Below are 23,150 nucleotides of genomic sequence, written 5' to 3'. Positions count from 1 at the left end.
GACTCAACTGCTGTGGTCATAAGTCCCCTAGAACTTAGAACTACTTAAACCTAACTAACCTAAGGACAGCACACAACACCCAGCCATCACGAGGCAGAGAAAATCCCTGACCCCGCCGGGAATCGAACCCGGGAACCCGGGCGTGGGAAGCGAGAACGCTACCGCACGACCACGAGATGCGGGCTAATCTCGTGTTAATATTCTATCCAGTATCAGAGCGTGGGGAAGACATAGACTACGACCTTACTTGCAGGGAGGCACGGATTTGAATGGACACAAGTGAAAGGTGGTAGTAATCTAGAGACAGATTACTGAAAGATTTAGAAAATAAACAGAGGGATGTATTCTGAAATCAGTACAGAACAAGGTACTTCTATCTCACACTGACATAAAAACGCTCCTAGAACGACTTACAGAAACAGCGCTGACCTTTAACTGCACAAGTTTAACATGAGAACAGTTTGGAGAGTGAATACTGCATCATTAGAACTAGGTTTAGGCAAAAAAAAAAAAAAAAAAAAAAAAAAACGGGTTGCCAGAGTTCTGTGAACCTTCCCGTATGGTTGGCGCTGCTGCTCTCCCGTAGTATCTCGAAATAATGGCGATCGCCAAACGACCAAAAGGGCCATCGAATCCGAGCGTAATTACTGGACAGCACCCGATGTAACGAAACGTTAGACTTTATCACAGCACGGCAAGGTGTACCTATAGACAAGACGCGGTCGCGGGCAGGACGGCGACTTGTGATGCTTCCACGAAAATGTTGCAGAATGCCCCTGGAGCGGCGGTGCTCAGGAGTTTTGGTAGCTGGCTGACACATCACACTAGCGTGCTTGTGGCTGAAAAAAAAAGAAACAGTTCTGGTGCCAATTTGCTGGGTGGTCAAGCAGCTAGCTGTCGCCTGCTGGGCTATTGAGATGGCCCAGAGGTTTCCTAACCTGGCCCAGCCTCGGCAGCTGGAAAGGTGGGCTGTCCTATATTACTCCACGCCTCAAGACCTAGTAGAAGCTCCGTTTAGAATTGAATCTTTGTAGCGCTCGTCATGATAGTGAACATGTTATTAATTCTTCTCAAAATGACAGTAGCTGACAACCCTTCTTGCCGTAGGGTAATAATTACGGTTAGGAATTTTGTGATATAAAAATAACAATATTACGCACGAAAGATATGGTGGTACAACAACAAAAATTATAAATGTACTCAAGAAAGAAAAAAAAGTTGAACTGCAACATTGAAATGAAGTTAAACTTCTGTTGTGAAAAAAATAAGTCAGTTTACGATGATATTCTTCTTCTTCTGTACTTTCCGTATTAAACGAATTGTCGCCTGTTACAGTTCCTATCTGTTTATCTGAAGCAGTAGTCTCTCAGGATACACTCTTTGCTGATGTTCGTTCCATTTCTGTTTTCCTCCAGTTCTTCCTTGACAATCCATATTTTCAAATCCTTTCGAATGTCTTCATTTCATACATTTTCTTTTTTTACATTAGTTCTCTACTCTAAGAAATCTCATTCCTTCTCTTTGTATCTGTTTTCTGGTTTTTCGTTCTGTACCCACGATTCGCTGTCACGTTATAAGGCTGATTAATGATAATGAATTCTGAAGTTAAGAATAAAATGCACATGAGAAGCGATCAAAACTCTGGAATTTGAAGTTCTAATACAGTTTTTATTAACAATATTAGAGCACAGTTAACCATATTAGAGCACAGTTAACCTTTGATATTTTTTTTGCATATCCTCATTACTTACTTCAATTTATGAGCTTTGAGTTATAACGTACAGTGAACATGTTGTACAATTTTTTAAATAACAACGCTTTTCCTATTGTCAGCCAATAGAAACTTGGAAAAAAAAAAAAAAAAATGGTTCAAATGGCTCTGAGCACTATGGGACTTAACATCTATGGTCATCAGTCCCCTAGAACTTAGAACTACTTAATCCTAACGACATCACACAACACCCAGTTATCACGAGCAGAGAAAATCCCTGACCCCGCCGGGAATCGAACCCGGGAACCCGCGCGCGGGAAGCGAGAACGCTACCGCACGACCACGTAGAAACTTGCATTTGGGAGTAATCTTTCCACTTCAGCTGACACAAGAAGAACATATTAAAAACGGTCAATATCATTTGAATCTAAATCTAAATGATGAAAGGAGAACTTTTCACTCAAGGAAATCGCTTTGATGGAGCACAGTGTAATATATCTTTCGATTTTTCTAACACCTTTCCCATTTATTTGACATTTCTTTTCCCACATTACCACAAACACTTCTTCTATCTGCTTCACCTATGACACTTGTGATTTTCCAAAGGAGTTGTGCCAAAATCTGATTTTATGCGCGAAAGTTTGCATGATGCTTCAGCTAGTCCATTTGGAATGGCTTCACTGCTGTCGAACGAATTGATGATCGACGTTTAATATCTGGCAGTAATGCTTGCAGCCGTCAATCCAGGTCCCCAATCTGGTCAAAATAAGAGATGATGGTAAGGAAGTGTCTGGAACTAGCAAATATTGCAACACATAAAGGGGCATTTTGACATACCCAATAAATTTCACATCACTGAGTCTACCGCGAATCTCTGCTGTACGAAGTTAGCTAATGAAGTCACGTGCAGCATTTTACTTTATAACACTTTTAGTGAATCGGGAGCTTTCATCATACAAGGCGCAGCTTTTACGACAAGTAACACACTATCATTCTCAATGCCTTCAGGCCACAGATATTTCGAATGGTTCACTAATGGTGGAAAAATTTAATTTTTCTAAATGTTCCCGGTTTATTTGAAACTTTTCGCCTGGACCATCTTCTCCCAAAGTTCTCGCAATGACATCTGTAGTATCGTCCGACAGAGTCTGTCGTTTCGTTCATTGATATCCATACTTTTTATATGCAATCCGTTTTCTAATTGTTGCATTGTTTTTTCTTAGCATCGGCTGACATAGTTTTTTCTTAGTGTGGAAGAATCAGCAAGAGGCTTGCCTGGGTATTTTTCTGACAAGTCACGAAATTTTGATTGGTTTGATTTACTTAAGGGAATATCAGCACATAGGAGAGCTGTACGAAGTTCTTGTTAGAGTGACGAATGAGAATCTACGAGCATTTGCTGTAGTATTTTTCCCTTTCCAATCCGTTGCTCTTGACGTTTGTGTTTTTCTGTCTGAAATAACAGACACTACGCTTTCAGATAGTTGAGTCGCATCAGCGGTCTATGAATCCATTTCTTCGGTGTTAATGCACAGTCATGTTCGACTTCCTGCGGGAATCTCAAAGTAGCGCGCATGGATGATATGGATGGGGACTGCGGATACGTGGCGCTAGGTGGGTAAGTGGGTCGGACGATGGGCATACCGAGATTATTCGCTTAAGTGCAATAAACACTGTGTCTGGGTGGCGCAGTGGTCTAGTAAGCAGGAGATCCCTGGTTCAAATCCTGTTGCAGCATACATTTTTACTTGGCGCCCTTGTTTCCGCACAAACTCCCAATGCAGCTGACATAAAGAGTTCCTTCACTTCCTTTTTCCCTGTCCACCAACAATTTACATAATATGCATTACAGCTGCGGATTACATATGTCCGTAAGAAGACACAATGCATTCATATAGTTCTTTACTTCTTGAATTGAGAAAACGCAACTAATATGACCACTTACTACAATACAGGGTGTCCCACTCAAACCTCCCTGATTTAAAGGACCCAGGAGAGAAACACCACAGTAGATACGACAGTGAAAAATGCACCACATTGTAGAGCATCTCAAAGAATTTATATTCCCATGTCAGAAGTGCCAAGTATCGTCGCCAGAGTGCAGCATGGTCGCTTGAAGTGAAAATGGCGACTCCACAGCAACGCGCACAAGCAGTAGTGTGGTTTGCGGAAACAAAATCGCTGATTACTGTGCAAAGAAATTATCGTCGTGTGTATGAATGTGATCCACCTGATGTGAAACACTTAAGGAATGGTACAGCAAGTTTCTGGCAACAGGAAGTGTTCTGAAACATTCTGGTGGTGCACGTTACGGAGTTTCAGAAGAGACAGTGGAGGACATCAGACAAACGTTTCTCAGAAGCCCACGTAAGTGAAATCGTCAAGCATCTAGGCAACGTGATCTACCTCGATCAACATTGAATCGTGTAGTTCACCAGCGTCTTCGTATGTGTGCTTACCAAGTGCAAATTCTGCAACATCTGGCCCCCGAACGACAAACCACGCCGCCAACAACTTGCTGTGGATATACTGCAGCATATTGATATGGATGCCAGCTTTCTCGAAAGATGTTTATTCTCAGATGTATGGTTAATAGGCGTAACGTTCGGGTTTGGGGTTCTCAAAATCCGCACGTTGCCATGGAACATGTTCGTAATAGCACTAAACTAAACGTCTGGTGCGGGCTAATACACGACAGGATTGTTGGACCATTGGTCTTTGTGGAACAAACAGTGAATAAGATCAGTGTATCTGGACATGTTGTAGCAGTTTGTGTACCCTCAGATACAAGACTTGCAACCCAACATCATATTTCGACAAGATGGAGGTCCACCGCATTGGTCAATGGCTGTTTGCAATTTCCTGGAGAGGAAATTTTCCAGTCGTTGGGTCGGACGTGGAGGACCCATTGCCAGGCCACCACGTTCACCCGACATTACACAGCTTGATTTCCTCATGTGGGGATTCGTGAAGGACCGCTTGTATGCGACCAAAGTGGACGATATCCATATGTTGCGACATCGTATCACTAATGCGATTGCAACAATAACAGAGGAAATGTTACGAAGAACATGGTAAGAAATTGAATATATACTCGATATTCTTTGTGCTACAAATAGTTTTCATGTAGAGGTGTATTGATGATAAATGAACAAATTATTTGAGATTCTCTACAATGTAATGCATTTTTCATTGTTGTATCTACTGTAGTTTTTTTTCCTGGGTCTTTGAACTCAGGGAGGTTTGAGTGGGATACCCTGCATGCTCTATCAGAGAACAATGCTCAAAATAGGCATAAATACTGTAAGATTTCTATAAAGAGGCATCTATAAATGAAAATGCTGAATATTCTTTTCTTCAAAAACTTTTTCCTTGTGATAACATATTCTCTAGATATCATATTCAACTGCTGAGCAATACTGGCTATACTGGCTATTGGTTAGCCTTCTGTTGCGTATGTGAAAAGTGTCTCTGCCTAGTGTTATCATATAGTAGTAAAAAATGTTTTAATTCAACGGTGCATTCCCAGGTGCAAATATGTTCTATAAATCTGGAATATGCATAACAGCCAAATTCGTTTTAATGTATACATATATCATCATATGTATCATAATCTGATTTGAGGACATAAATGTGTGTAGTTAGTTACGAAAGAAAACGGTAGATATTTCAACAGGATAATGCTCTCATACGTCATATAATCACAAAACATCATAAAGAACGTAACATATCAGAAATGTATGCCATAACACTAGCAATTCAAGGTAGTTTTCAATAGCATATGTGATAAAGGATAGGATTTCACTAGAATTTTCTGATCAATGTATAGCTGTGTGACATTTACCTTAGCGTGTTGTGACTTCTACCTTCCTTCTACCCAATTCTTGACGTTACGTATACCTCTTTGTGACGCAGCTTGCGTGAGTTACGAAATCGTGCAAGCTCTCTGATTCAGTCTGGTAGCTGTTCGTTCTTAAGTACAAGTAAGCGAGACAATGAAGTAGAATCATGTGGAAATTCGTTTAAAATGCTTTGAAACATGTGTATGTTCCTATCGAAATCCCAGTGTTGTCGGCGACAGTATAACTTGCAAAGTTTATTGAATTCGCGCATCAGGCGTTCAGAAGTATTAGCTTGTGGCCAATAGAGAGAGATGAATAAGGGTTTAATTTTGTGATTTCTTAAAGTTTTTGCCCAGATGTCTGACTGAAACTGGGAATCTTTATCCGAAATTACCTTATCAAAGTGTCCTACTTCAGGTAGGAAATATTTTACAAATGCATGTGATACCGTTTTTCCAGCAGCTTTCCATATGGGGTAAGTGAGATACATTCAGAAGTTAGTTCTTCGGCAACAAAAAATTTGAAAATCCATTCTCAGTTAATACCAGTGGACCTAGAAGCATTATAGCTGCTAACTCTTTTAACTTTGTACGAACTATGGAAAGTAGTCGAGCGCAGTGTGTAACAGCGGTGGCGTTGCTCTTAGAAACAATTTGCATACAGATAAAACTTTTCTGATTCTCTTTTTTACGTCATTGAAATAACGGGTTGTGTGGAGTTCGTTGTAACATTTATATGCTCTAACAGAGATGCATGTACAAAATGAGTTTGTTTCTGAACATCGGGAATACATGAGATCCAGAGTGAGTCGTTGATAGTACACCACTTACAGAGAATGTTCTTGCACACAACGTTATACTGCCTTTTTCTGTGGTTGTTTTATCGTGTCACTTATTTTATAGGTATCTCCAGACGGGATCCTTATCCTCTTTCTGTGGAATATCTTTTAAAGAGCAAGGAATAAAGTTATCAGAGGCAACTTTCCATGTATACAGTATTCTGAAGTTTTTCTCAAGTTTCGTTTCCATATTACTTTCTTCTATGCCAGTAGATACACGAGATAAAGTGTCAGCGACAACATTTTCTGAGCCAGGAATATGAAATAGAGTAAAACGGAACATTTGAAGATACAGTTTTAATCTGTCGTGATTCAGTTTTGAAGACCTAAAAAATTTTTGGGCAAGATGGTCTCTGCAGGCTTAAATCTGATTAGCAAACAAGAGAAAACGAAATTTGGAAAATACCTAAATGATAGCTTCTAGTTCAGTTACTGACTAACACTTTCTCATTTCGTTAGAACAAAGCTAGTAAAAGTTGTAGCAGGTCCCTCAGATTTCTGGAATAGATAAGTATCTAATCAAATCTTTAACGAATCAGTAGCTAAACAAAAATCGCATGACACGTCTCCATGTGCTGAGACTGAAGCATTCAGAAGTACATCTTTTAAATTTAGGAACTCTACTCTCCCACGTTCACCCCAATCTCATATTGTGTTTTTATCAGTAAGAGAACAAAGTTTTGGGGTGGCGAGAATTTTCATTCTCGAGGAAAGATGACCAAAGTTTATTAAACCAAGGAAGCTACAAACTTATTTTTGGTGGTAGGAAATGGAATGGCTCTGATTCAAGTTTCTCGGAATCAGGTCATATGCCTCCAGACGAGATGATTTTTCCTGATTCCTCAAAAATCTGTAACAAAATATTGAGTATATGGTTATGTTGTGACGAAGATTTTTCAGCTATGAGGATGTCATCAACATGTGACGTAATGTGTCACTTCAAGTACTCAGGTAAGATGGGGTTTTAAACTGCGACTGAAGGCTGCAGAAGAAATGTTAAGACCGACATTCTTTCTTAACATACTAAGTTTTTTTCTTTTTTGTTCGTCAGTGTTCAGTTTTAATGCTAGTACCACTTCAATAATTGTTTCAATTGTAATATCAAGGTGGTCGTGGCGTTCTGTGAGTTGCGAGGCTACTGTGCTGTGCTGGGTACAATGGGAATTATTTTTTCGAAGTAGCTCTTCTTTGCCGTTCTGTTGTATGGTTTTAAAATTATTTTACTCAGTATCAAGGCTGCGTATCTCGGCCTCAAACCTCGTAATAACAGGTTGTAAGTCGTTTCTAGTCTCTTGTTGGATTCCTACAGAAAGGTTTTGCTGTTTTTCCTTAAATTCCTTGATATCTTTACCAGTTTCTTCTCGTGATTTACTTTTTGGTTCATGTGATTTTGTGTTTTATTCTTGTGTTTTCTACATCTTTAGTACCGACTCTAACCAAGATGGATCGTAGATTTCCACATCCATGTTTACTGAGTGCGTATTGTTAATAACAGATGTAGGCTAGCGTATGGTTTCATTGAATGAAATGGAGGTAAAACGCAAAATTTCATATGGCTGAGACGATTTATCACCTGCCGATTCGTCTTCCGATATTACTTGTTCGCTGTTGGAAATCTGTTCTGTTTCGTTAACTGATAGAAAACTCATGTTTGTTGGAAAGTTATTTGCATTCTCAGAAATCTTAAATAATTTATTTTTGTGTAACGAGTGTTATGCTTCTTTTTCATTAATTATAGAGTCATTACTTTGTGACATGATTTGCCATCAGATAGCATGAGAGAATACTTCGTTGCTAGCCGTAGTGTTTCAATTTGAAAAACAGAATTACCAAACAAAATTTCTATTTTAGCTAAATGAATTCTTAGTTAAATATCCGAAAGCGAAAATTCTTTTATGCAGTAGCAATATCTGTGAAAACACATAATTAACACGGGATAACATCTAATTAATACTCAAATATTTCATACAGTTTGCACTATTGTGTGCTTACGTGACAAAGATCTTCAAATTCAATATTTATGAAAAGAACACACAAAGTCATAGACAAAAATCACAATGCAATTACAATAGCTGAAAGAGAAAATGCAAAACGTTTGTGCATATATGCGCAGCCCTGGCTTGCTTAGGAGAACTTGTGTTGCAGTCTAACTATGTACTCATAGAAAAACCAGAGGGCTATCCTAGGCGAACGTGTAAGCTTTCTATAAAAAATTATCTGTAAATGAAAATACTGAATATAGTTGTTCGAAAACACTCTTCGTGTAACGTACTCCTTGGATATCGTGTTCAACTGCTGAGCAATATGACTATTGGTCGTCCCTTTGTTGCGCATGATAACAGTGTTGTGAAACAAAACTTTAAACTTAGTGAAATACTGAATCTGACATAGTGAAAGCTAACTAATTAAATGCGAAAAGCAACTAATTGCATACTCAGTGAAAACTAGTTAACTGTAACTCAATGCTGAAGTACATTATGAAAGTTACGTGACTTGACGTGCAATGTCTGACTTGAAATGTCCAGAAAAATATAATACCGGTCTTCTCAGAAGAAAAATAATTGTCTCAGATTATCTACACTGTTCACTGCAAATTAATCTTCTTGCTTAACACAACATCTGATAATTCTGACTACGAACGGTTTCCTCACAAGAATGCAAAGTGAGGTCTGCTCTGAAATATAAGTGACTTACCTCATGCTGAGCTCGTTGTTTGGTATCTGGTGTACTGACGTTGTCGAAAGCAAACAAAAATTTGCAGATGCAGCTAAACAGAAAAATAAACTACTCACTACAAAACTTATCTTTTGCTTGTCAGAAACAATGTGTGGTTTCGTGTGGCGTAAGGTGCAATTCTCACACGACAAAACATTCGAAACTTTACTAAGAAAGCATGGAAGAGGGTTTCACTATAAAGGAAATCGATCATGAAAGTTGAAACTCTGATTACTGTGAAAAAAAGACTGTACCACATAAGAACACACTAAAAATTACGAAATTCTCTAAATACAAAAATTACAGACATTCCAGTATGTAACGTTCCCTGGCAGCACACACACTATTAATAAAATTAAATGGCATTTAATTGTACTATGTACGCCACTATGAAGCAATTTGTATGTACTGTAATTGTTTAACAAAAAAATATTATTTAATTTTGTATAAAGGACATTCGTTATTATTGTAATATTTTCTGTAATAATATTCTCGATGTATTTATGATTGTAATATTTCAATACTCATAATGTAATTACGAAATATGTTAATATCTGCGATAAAAAAAATGTAAAATACAGCCACAGAGGAAAATAATGTTGTAAGATTACAAAGAGACATTCACAATGAGCAATAGTATAAATAGGAATACATAATGTGCATTCTTTGTCGTCTTTCTCGAGAGCTGAGAGAGAGAGGAACCTGTGACGTACATTTTATGAATGGGTAGACTTCTTTTGTCTGTATCTATCTTTAGCCGCCATTAGAGGAGAAAATACAAAGTAATGTAAGTTTAATTATTGTGGTGGTCTAAATACGTTATAATTTTTCAAAATTGTGTATTACTAATGTAAATTAGCTTGACCATGTCATCTATAATATTTCTTTAAAGAATTTTCAGCATTTTTAGCGATTATCGTTGGTGTTGCTGGGCTGTGCCGCGACCGAACGATTTGCAGCGGCGGCACATTTAAAAAATTGTTCCGCTAAAAAATTAACCAAACCCGTAAATCGGGAGCAGATAAAATTAGCAGTGAATTACGAAATATTTTTCTTTTACAGCGATCCTGAGGCTGACGGAATTTATTACTGGTTTTACATTTGTGCATTCATAGGCGGATAACTAACGTTAAAGTTGTTAATCTGTTGATTCTTTCAATTTCTAAAGCATATAACTTAAACGTATAGTGAAATGTGTTTTGTCAATGATAATTAAACGTTCAAGTCGCCTTGGCAATATTTAACCATTTTATGCTAACAGAGACAGTCTTGTGTTCCATAGCTAACGCCGGGAAAGAATTCAGTAAATATTTAAAAAACCCACCGCATTTAGAAAATGTGTGCCAAGGCCGAAATACGTAAAAAATTTGATTTATACAATTTTCAACTAAATGTTGTTAATCAGTTAGTATTTATCAGCAAGAGAGGGTTGCTAAGGTTCACGTAATTTTAAATGTGCTTAATTCTGTCTAAATGAATTTTTATTACCACACGTAAATAAGGGGTTCTGCAACAAAGTTCGTACTGAAAGAGCAAATAACAAAAATATTTAAAGCAACATTTCTTCCCCATTTTCAAATCCATTTTCATTCGTTTTCATTTTTACATAATAAATAAATAAATATTTTCTTTTTTTTTATTTCATCAAAGTTACATGCGTTACTTGCGACATATTGAAAACCAATAGATCAAATTAACACTACTCATGAATGATATTAGTTATTTGAGGTACGAAGATCACATTCAATTAATAGTTCTGATGAACAAACGTTACATTCTTGCGCATGCATTGATTACCTTGAACAAAATTGCTCCAAAACATCTTCTCCATCAATAGAATCAATAACGTATATTTACAAACAAGTTTTCATTTCCATAGTAAAGTATTCGACACTAGTTCTCTCAGATTCACAAATATTACATACCCTTCTCTAAAGACTCAGCTGCTCGATGCTGTGCATCAAATAAGGATGCCCCAGTGCTGCACAACTGACTGGCGAACAAGCGATCCACAGATAAACATGGAGTCAAGGACTTTATTTACCAATCGTCATCGCGCTCATTCATCTTTGTCCTAGTGCAGTAAAGTCGAATTATTTTCAATGGCAGAAAACATATGAAAACCTTAGAATATGACTTAACAAATTATAGTAACTCATATAGTTTTTGCAAAACAAACATGTATACATATTTAAGGACCATGTCGGTCTTTACGAAAAATATATGCATCATCACAAAAATCCTAGCCCTAGTAATGTGCGCACGATCTAAGGTTGCAGAGATCCTTCGAGGCATCTCGGCAGACTGGATAACGCACGCAACACCCATTGTCAAGTTGGCGATTGAAGACATAATGCGCTCTATTGAACTGCGCTGGAACATAGGTTTATTTTTACCTCTCGTTGTTAAGGTGCTTTCATATGTTGTGCCACTGTATGAACATCACGGTGAAGATCTAGTTGGCTCTCATGAAACTCTGTTCCGATTTCGCGTCTGACAGTACGGTCTACATGGACAGAGTGCAGGAGGGAAAATACCTATTCATGAATCGTAATACACTGCTGGGGATGAAAAGATTGAAGTAACGTTATGGCCAAAGTTTATGTGAGGAACTAATAGATACGAATAATATAAGTTGAAGGATATGTCACGGAAGAATTGATCAGAGCCGTTCTCTGTGACGTGATCCGCGATTTGGTTCAGATGCCTGCGTATGCAGAGAAGGTAAGAACAGGGTTTTGTGTCTCGCTGATTTAATTAGAGATGTAACGGTAGTAAAGTTGGTCAGGATGAGCGAATAAATGGGCTGTGGCTTAAAGTGATGCAGTTAAATCACGTAAAATCAAAACGTGTGTGGACTTTCTTCTCGAATACGAATCCTGTTTCTTAACCACCACAGCAGCTCGTTCGACTATGTATAAAGATATGTAAAAATAGGTAGAGGAAGTGCACTACAGTAAATATATAAGTATCGACGCTGCATAAAGGAAAGTGCATTATGCGCTGCATAAAGGAAAGTGCATTATGTGAATTGTTGTTCTGACAATCAAAAAGGTTTAGAACTTTGGACTCATCGGGCTGAGCCCTCGTAATAAAACAGTCAGACGCCTCCTACGCCATGATTTGAGCGTTCTTACGCATCCAGAAACAATGCAAGTGAAACTATGTTATCGGTTGCAATGTGAAATTTGTTATTGGTGCGGCGTACAGTGGGCGGTACAAAAGCGAGATCAGTCACCGCCGTCAGCTGCTTAGATAAAGGGATTAAATAGTATTAAACACAGTATAATCTGTAACGACGAAGCCCGTCGTTCCCAGAACACAAACCTCGGAATCCGGCGGAGAGCACGTGTACAGCAGACATGTATTTAAGCGTACGCGAAGCGACACTGAGCCACCTTCATCGAACGACAGCGGACAACATGGGAGGTGAGTACCGCTGCCACAGCTTTCGGGGTTTCTCAGTCTTTCTGCGTTGTTTAAGCTGTGTTTGTGCTTGCTATTCTCTATCAGAGATTTACTGAAAGAACAAAATGTAATAAGAGTGACGTAAAAGTGACGAATTTTGATACTGTTGTTCGTTATGAAGGCAACATCCTATGTATTAGTGTGGCATCAGGACGGAGTCATTAATGAGTTTCGTTTCGTTTACTCTCTTTGTTTAGGGAGCGCTACGAAGAGAAGTGCTCCTCTCGTGAAACATGTTTCTGGCCTCAGACTACAAGTAACCTAGAAATCCATAGTTACTTTGACGAGGAGCAGTGTCATGGAGACTAAAGTTCCTGAACGTGCACTGCTTCAACACTTATTTGTTTTCACCGAGGGCACTTGGTAGTATACGGTGTAAAGTGTACCACAGACTTCTACAGTTATTATTCGGCGAATACAATTCTTAAGAGTTAGTAATAACGAACTACGGTCAGCATATTTGTACTAGTAGTTAGATTTTTCTTATACTTCACTCTTCAAACAATACATTGTTCAGCACTGCCAGCCACTAGTCCCTTTCCGCTCCCCAAAATCTATCATATATAATTGTCGCTTTTTTTTGTTTATTTACAACACTTAACTAGTTTCTTCTGGGTAACCACCATTGTCTACTGAACAGAATTCGCAGTTTTTCAAAAATCAAATGGCTCTGAGCAATATGGGACTTAACATCTGAGGTTATCAGTCCCCTAGACTTAGAACTACTTAAACCTAACTAACCTAAGGATAGCACAAACATCCATTCCCGAGGCAGGATTCGAACCTGCGACCGTAGCAGCAGCGCGGTTCTGGACTGAAGCGCCTAGAACCGCTCGACCACAACGACCGGCCACAATTTTTCATGTTGTTCTGCAACAGCTTGTGCTACTACATACGGCAAGGAGTGAAAGTTCAAAGTAAATATTAGTAAATTTTAACGAAAAGACAGCTTCGAAAGGCAAGTTCATGTCGTCGTTTAATGTAACTGTGCATACGGAAGACGGAAATACAACGGTTAACCTTTTTAATCATCCTTTTGATGGTATTTCACTATAATCCACGAAACTAACATTTAGTCAATATTTTCACGCAGTGTAGCGGTTATTAGCGAGAGTTCTTGGACAGACAACCGAGAAATGCATGTCACCAGCATTTGAAGGTAACATGTTAACCACTCTAAACAAGTTGTATATTTAAATAAACAGCATCCGACAAATGCCTGCCGATTAGTATTTACCTGTGTCGGGGTGACAGTGGCGTTCAGTCGTTTGATGACCTAACTTGCGCCTAAACACTACTGCTATAGTGCTGCTCTTTTCCCATATAGTCCTTTAATCACTTCAGCGGCAAACCTGATTTCTGATCACTCCACTTACAATTCACGATTTCTCAGTAACATCACGCCTCTATAAAGTTGCCGTTCTCTTCTTTCCCAGCTTCCACAAAGCCAAAGTCCTCTAATCACTACCATATGCTGGTGTGCAGCCGACGCACATTCTGAGAAATTTCTTACGCAAAGTGAGGCACAGGTTTTGACACAAGCGTCTCTGCCTGCGCTCATCTGCTTCCTGTACACTTGCAGGGTAATAAAATACCTCCAATTCGTCTACTGAGAGACTGCCTGATTCTGAGGCTAATTTTTCTGTAATCTCATTTATGTTGCACAATATTTTTTCTTTCTTTGAATTACTCTGAATTAAAATTCCGTAATTTGTGGTCATTATATTCAACAGATTCTACAGGCTTTCGTCATTTTCACAAGGGACAGGAATGTTATCAGCAAATCTGGTCGTTTATATCCATCTACCACGAATTTTAATAGGTCTTCTGTACTCTGCATTCATTTCCCTCGTTGCTTCTTCCATAAAGAGATTAAACAGTAGGGAAGAAATGTTGGTTAGCTCCCTTACCCCATTTTCATCCTAATATTTCTCTTTCAGTCTTCTATTCTTATTCTTCCCTCATATTTCATGTAATTATTTTCTGAGATTTCCCAATACTTTGGGCCATTTCGAACAGTTCAATGCTTTCTCTACATAGAGAAAACTTATAGCAGTGTCTTATTTTTCTTATGTTTTGTTTCCATTCACAGGCATAATAGCAGAATAGACGCTCGGTGACCTCTGCAACAGTTGTTGTTTGGGGTTGAGCACAAAGACTGGTTCGATACAGCTCTCCACGTTATTCTGTCTTACGCAAGCCACTTCACATTTGCCACCTAGATTCATTGGGAAGCTACTTATTGCTGTCAAACCTTGAGCTACCTGTATGCGTTTAACCCCCATACGTTGCTCCATTACCAAACTGGCAATTCCTTGACACCCCAGGATGTGTCCTGACTTCCGATCCCTTTGTTTACTGAACGTGTGCAATACATTTCTTTTCTCGTCATTTCGAATCAATACCGTTTCAGTAGTATCTGACCAACTAATTTTCAGCATTCCTCTTACCTTCCCTAAGGTCTAGCTGATATTTATATTTCTTCTGTATAGTTTTCTCACCGGCAACATGGTTGTTCAAATGGCTCTGAGCACTATGGGACTCAACTGCTGAGGTCATTAGCCCCCTAGAGCTTAGAACTAGTTAAACCTAACTAACCTAAGGACATCACAAACATCCATGCCCGAGGCAGGATTCGAACCTGCGACCGTAGCGGTCTTGCGGTTCCAGATTGCAGCGCCTTTAACCGCACGGCCACTTCGGCCGGCGCAACATGGTTGCATGATTTATATCGACGTAATAATTCTCCTTCATTCCGATTTGATGGAGGCTGTGGATTGGACTGCTCGAAGCGCCTATATGAACGATCGAAGGGGCACAGACCCTAGGGAACTGAAGTCCCATTCAGGAAGACGACATGTGCCGGCGACAGGTACGTTTTCTTCGGGTAACTTAAGGCAAATATCGGGGTGATGGAAATTTCTCTGGTGGAACCATTAAGATACCGCAACATTCAGACAAACGTTACCACCTAGAATGAAATTTTCATTCTGCAGCGGAAAATGGGCTGATATGAAACTTCCTGGCAGATTAAAACATTGTGTCGGACCGAGACTCGAACTCGGGCAAGTGCTCTAACATCTGAGCTACCCAAGCACGACTCGTGACCCATCCCCACAGCTTCAGTTCCGCCTCTAACTCGTTTTCTACCTTCCAAACTTCACAGAAGCTCTCCTGTAGACCTTGCGGAACTAGCACTCCCGGAAGAAAGGATACTGTGGAGACATGGCTTAGCCACAGTCTAGAGGATGCTACCAGAATGAAATTTTCACTCTGCAGCGGAGTGTGCACAGATATGAAACTTCCTGGCAGTTTAAAACTGTGTGCCGGACCGAGACTCAATTCGGGACCTATGCCTTTCGCGAGCAAGTGCTCTACCACTTGCCCGCGAAATGCATACGTTCTGAGTTCGAGTCTCTGTCACAGAGACACAGTTTTAATCTGCCAGAAGTTTCAAATGTTGTCGTATTCGGCGAAGGGTTGAGGTATTGCAGAAGTCTCAATCCATAATGTATAATAGTGGTGCAGCCCATCCATAAACAGTTGTACATCCGCAGTTACCGGACACTTGACCAGAAAATGGTGAGCATGTACGACATCTGTTCCAATGGCTTCGAGCACTATGGGACTTAACTTCTGAGGTCATGAGTCCCCTAGAACTTAGAACTACTTAAACCTAACTAATCTAAAGACATCTCACATATCCATGCCCGAGGCAGGATTCGAACCTGCAACCGTAGCGGTTGCGCGGTTCCAGACTGTAGACCCTAGAACGGCCGTCTACGACATCTGTAAAGGCCTCAAAGTCGAGGCGGTTAATCCCCAAACTTCTTTCCTTTGCACTGACCCGGCAACTGGAACGTTGGTTCGATGCCAGATACATTCGACAAAATAAAGCAAATTATGCCTCTGGAAGATGGATGACTTAACAACAATAACGGAACCTATTAGGTGATAGGTTCATATGTGAAATGAACAAGACGAGACGCCCGAAGGCATTTGACCAGATGCACTATTCTGGTCCTGGCGATACAAGTCACAAATCGTTTTCACTATTTCTTTGATCGATTTCGATTTTACAGTAGCCCATGAGTCATGTACGTGTCACACCGAACGTTTACGTGCGGTATATCGCGTAAAGAAACAGAACTCAAATCACCCGAACTGGCACCATCTAATCGTTTGGTTCCGTTTCCTTTTTGCAGGTCTCGTGATAATTGTGACGGCTCTGGTGGCGGCGTTGGCGTCTTTCGCAGATGCAGCGACTCTGCACACGAGAGAAGCGGTAAGTGTTCAGTGCACAAAAGTCATTTGTACAAGTTCTTGTGTTCCATTCCCTTTCTTGTTACTAAAACAAATGTGGTAAAAAGTTCCAGCGTAACTCAGCAGTTTGTCGACTTGGATTTTGGTGAGCGATATTTCACACTTTGGGCATCCTTGACGGAAGTAAAAAGTGTTACATCATGAAGCACTGTCCAATATTTATGAAATGACTTCGATTTGTTGTAGAATCATGGAACACATTTTGTGTAGACATAATGACCTTTCTAGACTCTGAGAAGCTTGTCTGCAGAAACCAGCACGGTTTTAGGAAACAGCGGTCATGCGAGACACAGATGGCCCTCTTTGTGCAGGATATACAACAGGCTCTAGATACCGGCTCCCAGGTTGACGCCATATTTCTCGACTTTCGAAAGGTGGTCGACTCAGTTGCGCACTGTTGCTTGCTACAAAAAGTACGCGCTTACGGTCTATGCGGTTGGATAGAATGTTTTCTAACACACAGGGAGCAGTATGTCGTCCTGAACTGGGTAACTTCAACAGAAACAAGATTAACGTCAGGTGTGCCCCAGGGCAGCGTTATAGGTCATCTGCTTTTTACGATTTACATAAATGATCTGGCTGATGGTATTGACAGCGGCCTTAGACTGTTTTCCGATGATGCTGTAGTCTACAGGAAAGTAGTATCACATGAAAGTTGTGAACAAATCAATCAGGACTTGCAGAAAATAATTTCGTGGTGTAATGGGTGGCAGTTATCTCTCAGTGTTAGTAAGTGTAACCTACTGCGTATAACAAGGCGAAAATCCCCATTAATGTATGAGTACAAAATAAATGATCAACCTTTGGAAGCGGTAACATCCGTCAAGTATCTGGGTGTGACTATTCGAAATGATCTCAAATGGAATGATCAGATTACACAATCAACGGGTAAGGCGAACTCTAGATTGCGGTTTATTGGTAGAATCCTGAAGCGATGCAGTCCTTCAACAAAGTAAATAGCTTACAATACGTTAGTTCATCCAGTCTTAGAGTATTGTTCGTCTGCATGTGACCGTTGCCAGTTGGATCTGATTCAAGAGATTGGCAAGGTCCAAAGTAGAGCGGCAAGATTAGTGACTGGTACATTTAGTCATCGCGAGAGCGTTACAAATCTCTTAGAAAGTTTGAAGTGGGACACACTTGCAGATAGACGACGCGCTAAACAGAAATGGGCATTTCTCTAAATTCCGAAATCCAATCTTTACCGAGGATGTAGAGCATATATTATTACCACCAACTTTCAAATCGCGTAATGATCATCATTCAAAGATAAGGGAAATGGTACTGAGGCGTTCAGACAGTCGCTTTTCCCTCGCGGGATCCGCCAGTGGAACAGAGAAAGAGAGAGGGGGGGGGGGGGGGGGAATATGACTTGGGCGCGAATTGTACCCTCCGCCACACACCGCTTGGTGGTTAGCGGATTATATACGTAGATGTAGATCATGTACATCACATAACGGGTACTAATCGATTAACCTATCTTTTCTTACAGAACTGATGCCAGTCATCAACATCAGTATGAGTTTCTACCCTACCGAATACGAACACAAACACATCACTTAATTCGTTGTAGCACGTACTGTGTCTGTTCACGAAAGTTTCGGTCTACAAGCTAGTAGCCATTACACGTCCTCCCAGACATATTCTTTGATTGATAAATCAGGGGTGGGGGTTGGGACAAGCCAGTAAAGTATCCATGCAAATCTGAAGGAGTTTCTGGTATGGAATAAAGTGTGGGATCATGCATTATCCTGCTAGCATATGCGTTTTGTTGCCCGCGTCATGAGGTATGTCACAAGAGGGCTTACCAATCTTGCCAGATCCTGCGACCATTCAGGCTTTACAAATGGCAAATCTCTGTTATCATCGGTAAACATCCCATAGCAACTCGAACTCTAAAGCCAGCTTCCAGTAATACTCGTATTCCCGACTGTTTGTGATGACATCCTGAATTTAACTTCTGGCTGAATTTCGGTTGACATGTGGTGCTACAGATGAATGTTGAAAATTATGTGGATTGATAAGGTAAGGAATAAGAAAGTTCTGCGCAGAATCGAAGAGAAGGTATTATAAAGAAAACACTGACAAAGAGGAGGGACAGGATGATAGGACATTTGTTAAGACATCAGGGGAAAATTTCCACGGTAGTGGAGGAGGCTGTGTAGGGTAAAAACTGCAGAGGAAGACAGAGGTACGAATACATCCAGAAAATAATTGAAGACGTAAGTTGCAAATGCTACTCTTTGACGAAGAGGGGGGCACTTAGAGGAATTCGTGGCGGGCCGCGCCAAACTTGTCTCAGTTCAATAACTTTTTTTAAAAGAAATGCTTGTGTTATGTATTGATATGTTGCTCCTTTGGTGTACAACACGTCTCCAGATTCACTCAGTTGGCCTCACGGCAGCAGACCATAACTCATTCACCGTGGTGCGTCCCACACTACTGGTGGTTCCTTCTCACATGCATGAATTTGCATGAAATGTCACCACACACTGATATAAAACGTGTGGATAAAAATTATAAGTGGAGATTGAAAATTTTCTTTTCTGATTACCGGTTTCGGTTTATTACCGAGCCCTCTTCAGATCAATCTAAAATCTTGTTCAGTGTGTGACGCTCATTACATATCGTCTTTCTTAGGACTAAGACGCCTTGGTTAAATAAAAAAATACGACGAAATGTAATGAGTGTCACATACTGAACAACATTTTAAATTTGAAACATTTTAAATTGTTCTGAAGATGGCTCGGTAGTGAGCAGAAAGTGATACTCAATGAAGAAAATTTGCAATCTTGACATAGGGTTTTTATCCACAAATATTTTAAATCAACAGATCACACCGCCACTGACAATATCAAAGAATAACAACTCGGTTTCTTGATAACGGTTCATTACAGAATGGTGTTTGATGATTGATTAAATACTAATAAACTCGCTGCCAATTTGCCACTGCTACTTGAAGTGAAATAAGTGAATGTGGCGCAATGAAGATTCTATGATATGTTTCAGGTGAAACCTGGACTAGTCTCATGCGCGCACGCAACCGGCCCGATCCCAAATCCACAAGACTGTGGTAGCTTCCTGCAGTGTGAACCATCAGGCAGGATAGTGACCCGGCAGTGCCCGGCGGGTCTGGAGTTCAATGCATGGCGGCGTGTGTGCGACTACCCGGAGAGGGCTCGCTGCTCCACCGGCGGCTGGCGTCCACGACCACCACCACCTGCACAGGATGAGCAGACTACCGCGGAAGACGACAGTCCCGCAGTAGAGGAACCAGTTACCCCTCCAGCCGACGCCCCCGAGTGTCCAACCGTGGAGAATCCCGAAGAAGCTGTTCAGCTGCCCAATCCGAAGGACTGCGGCAGCTTCTACAAGTGTGACGCGGCTGGAGTGGCCTGGCTGAATGCCTGCCCTGCTGGTCTTGAGTACAACGCGAGGCTCAGAGTTTGCGATTACCCAGAGAATGCTGGTTGCTCTCGGCCGGGTCCCGTTGAAGAGCCTGCCGAAGAACCGGCTGAGGAAGCAGAAGAAGACAACGCTGAAGACGAAGCCGGTGAAATTGAACAACCAGCGAATCCTCCGGCCGATGCCCCCGAGTGTCCAGCCGTGGAGAATCCCGAAGAAGCTGTTCAGTTGCCCAATCCGAAGGACTGCGGCAGCTTCTACAAGTGTGACGCGGCTGGAGTGGCCTGGCTGAATGCCTGCCCTGCTGGTCTTGAGTACAACGCGAGGCTCAGAGTTTGCGATTACCCAGAGAATGCTGGTTGCTCTCGGCCAGGCCCCGTTGAAGAGCCTGCCGAAGAACCGGCCGAGGACGCTGCTGAACCAGCAGAAGAAGAGAACGCTGAAGAAGAAGCCGGTGAAGCCGATCAAGCAGAGAGTCCTGCAGCCGATGCCCCCAAGTGTCCAGCTATCGCGAATCCCAAGGAAGCTATCCAGCTTGTCAACCCTAGCGACTGCGGCAGCTTCTACAAGTGCGACGAGAACGGAGTTGCCTGGCTGATACCGTGTCCTGCTGGTCTTCACTACAACGCAAAGCTGAGGGTGTGCGACTACGCTGCGAATGCCGGCTGCTCGTCAGCGTGAAACGTGATCGTCGGAACAAATACAAAGAGATGCAATGACGAAAATGAATGTACCGTCACCACATGACTACTTAATTTAAACATTTCTGTGTCAATACCATTAAAAATGAGATAATTTTAGACAAAGTGCCTGGAATCAAAGGTAAAGTTAACAACTAACAGTCTACATCGATACTTTGATTTTTATTTAAACCTGATGGGCTCTTTATTCAAACTAAAAGTTATCGATCTGTAGTTAAAATAAAATACTTCTCAAAAGCTGTACGTATTAAGGCAAATAAAATCTACTGATTATGCACTCCTATACATTAGATGTCAATTAATGATGGAAATAAAAATTAAGTGAAGCAATTTAAATATGTTGTGGTATCAAACTGTTACTTCCATTCCTTTCCTGATAGCAGCACTATCAGGAAGATTAACTTTCCTGTTTCTTTCTGCAACAAGAAGATGCAGCTGGCCACAAACATTCGTCGTAACAGAAATCGATATTGCTGAGCTGATTTGCAGTATTTGAACACTTGGTGCTGCCCGCTGTGGTCCAGCGGTTCTAGGCGCTTCAGTCCGGAACCACGCGGCTGCTACGGTCGCAGGTTTGAATCCTGCCTAGGGCATGGATGTATGTGATGTCCTTAGGTTAGTTAGGTTTAAATAGTTCTAAGTCTAGGGGAATGATGACCTCAGATGTTAAGTCTCATAGTGCTTAGAGCTATTTGAACCATTTGAACACTTGGAATGCAGCAGAATCCACGTGTGTATGCCTGTGTCACAGCAACCCGTTGCGATTGACTCCAGCCGCTGAGTGATAGCCATTTCGTCACAGTGGCAACGATGACTAAACAGGAATTTCGTCACCTCTAAAATACAATGAAGTGCAATGGTCGACCAAATAATTTTCAGCGTAATACTTACTGAATATGTGACGTGCTGCTGACTTCTGATTGATATTCCGTGTTCATATTATGCTGCGAGTACCATTACTGAAATGGTTACTGATGATTAACATACAGTCGGTAGGGTCATACATACCACACAGTAGCTGCTAACATCATATCATAGTAACATAAAAAATATCTTATTCTTTTACGTTCCACTATTCCTTTAGGTCATGTGTTGGATGACGATCAGTTTGGCTTTAGGGAAGGTGATGATGATGATGAGCGTTTGGCGTCATTGGCCGGGAGGCCCCTCGCGGGGCAGGTCCGGCCGCCATATCGCAGGTCTTATTACATTCGGCGCCACATTGGGCGACCTGCACGCCGGATGGGGATGAAATGATGATGAACACAACACAACACCCAGTCCCTGAGCGGAGAAAATCTCCGACCCAGCCGGGAATCGAACCCGGGCCCAGAGGACGGCAATCCGTCACGCTGACCACTCAGCTACTGGGGCGGACTTTAGGGAAGGTGAGGGCACGAGAGAGGAGGTTCTGACCTTGCAGTTGATAATCGAAGCAGGACTGACGAAAAATCAAGACGCGTTCATAGGAACTGTCGACCTGGGAAAAATGGTCTACAATGTAAAGTGGTGCAAGATGTTCGAAATTCTGAGAAAAATAGGAATGAGCAATAGGGAAAGACGGGTAACATGCAGTAAGTCGAACACTCAAGAGGGAATATTATGACTCCAAGACTAAGAACGGCTCGGATTAAAAGGAATGTAAGACCAGAACGTAGTCTCTTGCCTTTACCATTCAGTCTGTTCCTTAACTCAATAGGCGTACTCACTCAGGCTTCGCGAGACTTTTCACACTTGCACTCCAAGATAAATTCTGGCGGACTGCTTCTATACTCCGGTTACCCATACACTACACTATACACTACTTAAACTAACTTAAACTAGCTGATGCTAAGAACAAGACACACACCCATGCACGAGGGAGGACTCTAACCTCTGGCGGGAGGGGCCACCCAGTCCGTGCAAGGCGCCTAAAACCGCGCGGCCACTCCGCGCGGCTTTTAAGTCGGCCGTGGCCTTTCAGAGGAACCATCCCGGCATTTGCCTGGAGTGATTTAGGGAAATCACGCAAAACCTTAATCAGGATGTCCAGACGCGTGATTGAACCGTCGTCTTTCCGAATGCGAGTCTTCCTTAATTGCCAACTCTACAACGTTTTATTGTCGGTTGCATTATCGCTTTTTTTGTTTGTTACCGTTTTGTAATGT

General features: G+C 41.2%; 1 protein-coding gene across 1 annotated transcript in view; it reads left to right on the top strand.

Annotated features, from left to right (window-relative positions):
* Positions 1-12,528: 12,528 nt before the first annotated feature.
* The window catches only part of LOC126484805 (probable chitinase 10), a 32,704-nt gene continuing 22,082 nt past the window's right edge, over positions 12,529-23,150 (top strand). Inside the window, exons 1-4 of the mRNA XM_050108402.1 lie at positions 12,529-12,535; positions 16,780-16,859; positions 19,907-20,381; positions 20,676-20,973. Coding sequence (XP_049964359.1) covers positions 12,529-12,535; positions 16,780-16,859; positions 19,907-20,381; positions 20,676-20,973 — 860 coding nt within the window. The remainder of the gene's footprint in view (positions 12,536-16,779; positions 16,860-19,906; positions 20,382-20,675; positions 20,974-23,150) is intronic.

The sequence above is a fragment of the Schistocerca serialis genome, chromosome 6 (assembly GCF_023864345.2).
Source record: "Schistocerca serialis cubense isolate TAMUIC-IGC-003099 chromosome 6, iqSchSeri2.2, whole genome shotgun sequence".
Taxonomy (NCBI): Eukaryota; Metazoa; Arthropoda; class Insecta; order Orthoptera; family Acrididae; genus Schistocerca; species Schistocerca serialis.
The sequence above is the reverse complement of the archived record's forward strand: the minus strand, read 5'-3'. Positions and strand labels throughout refer to the sequence as shown.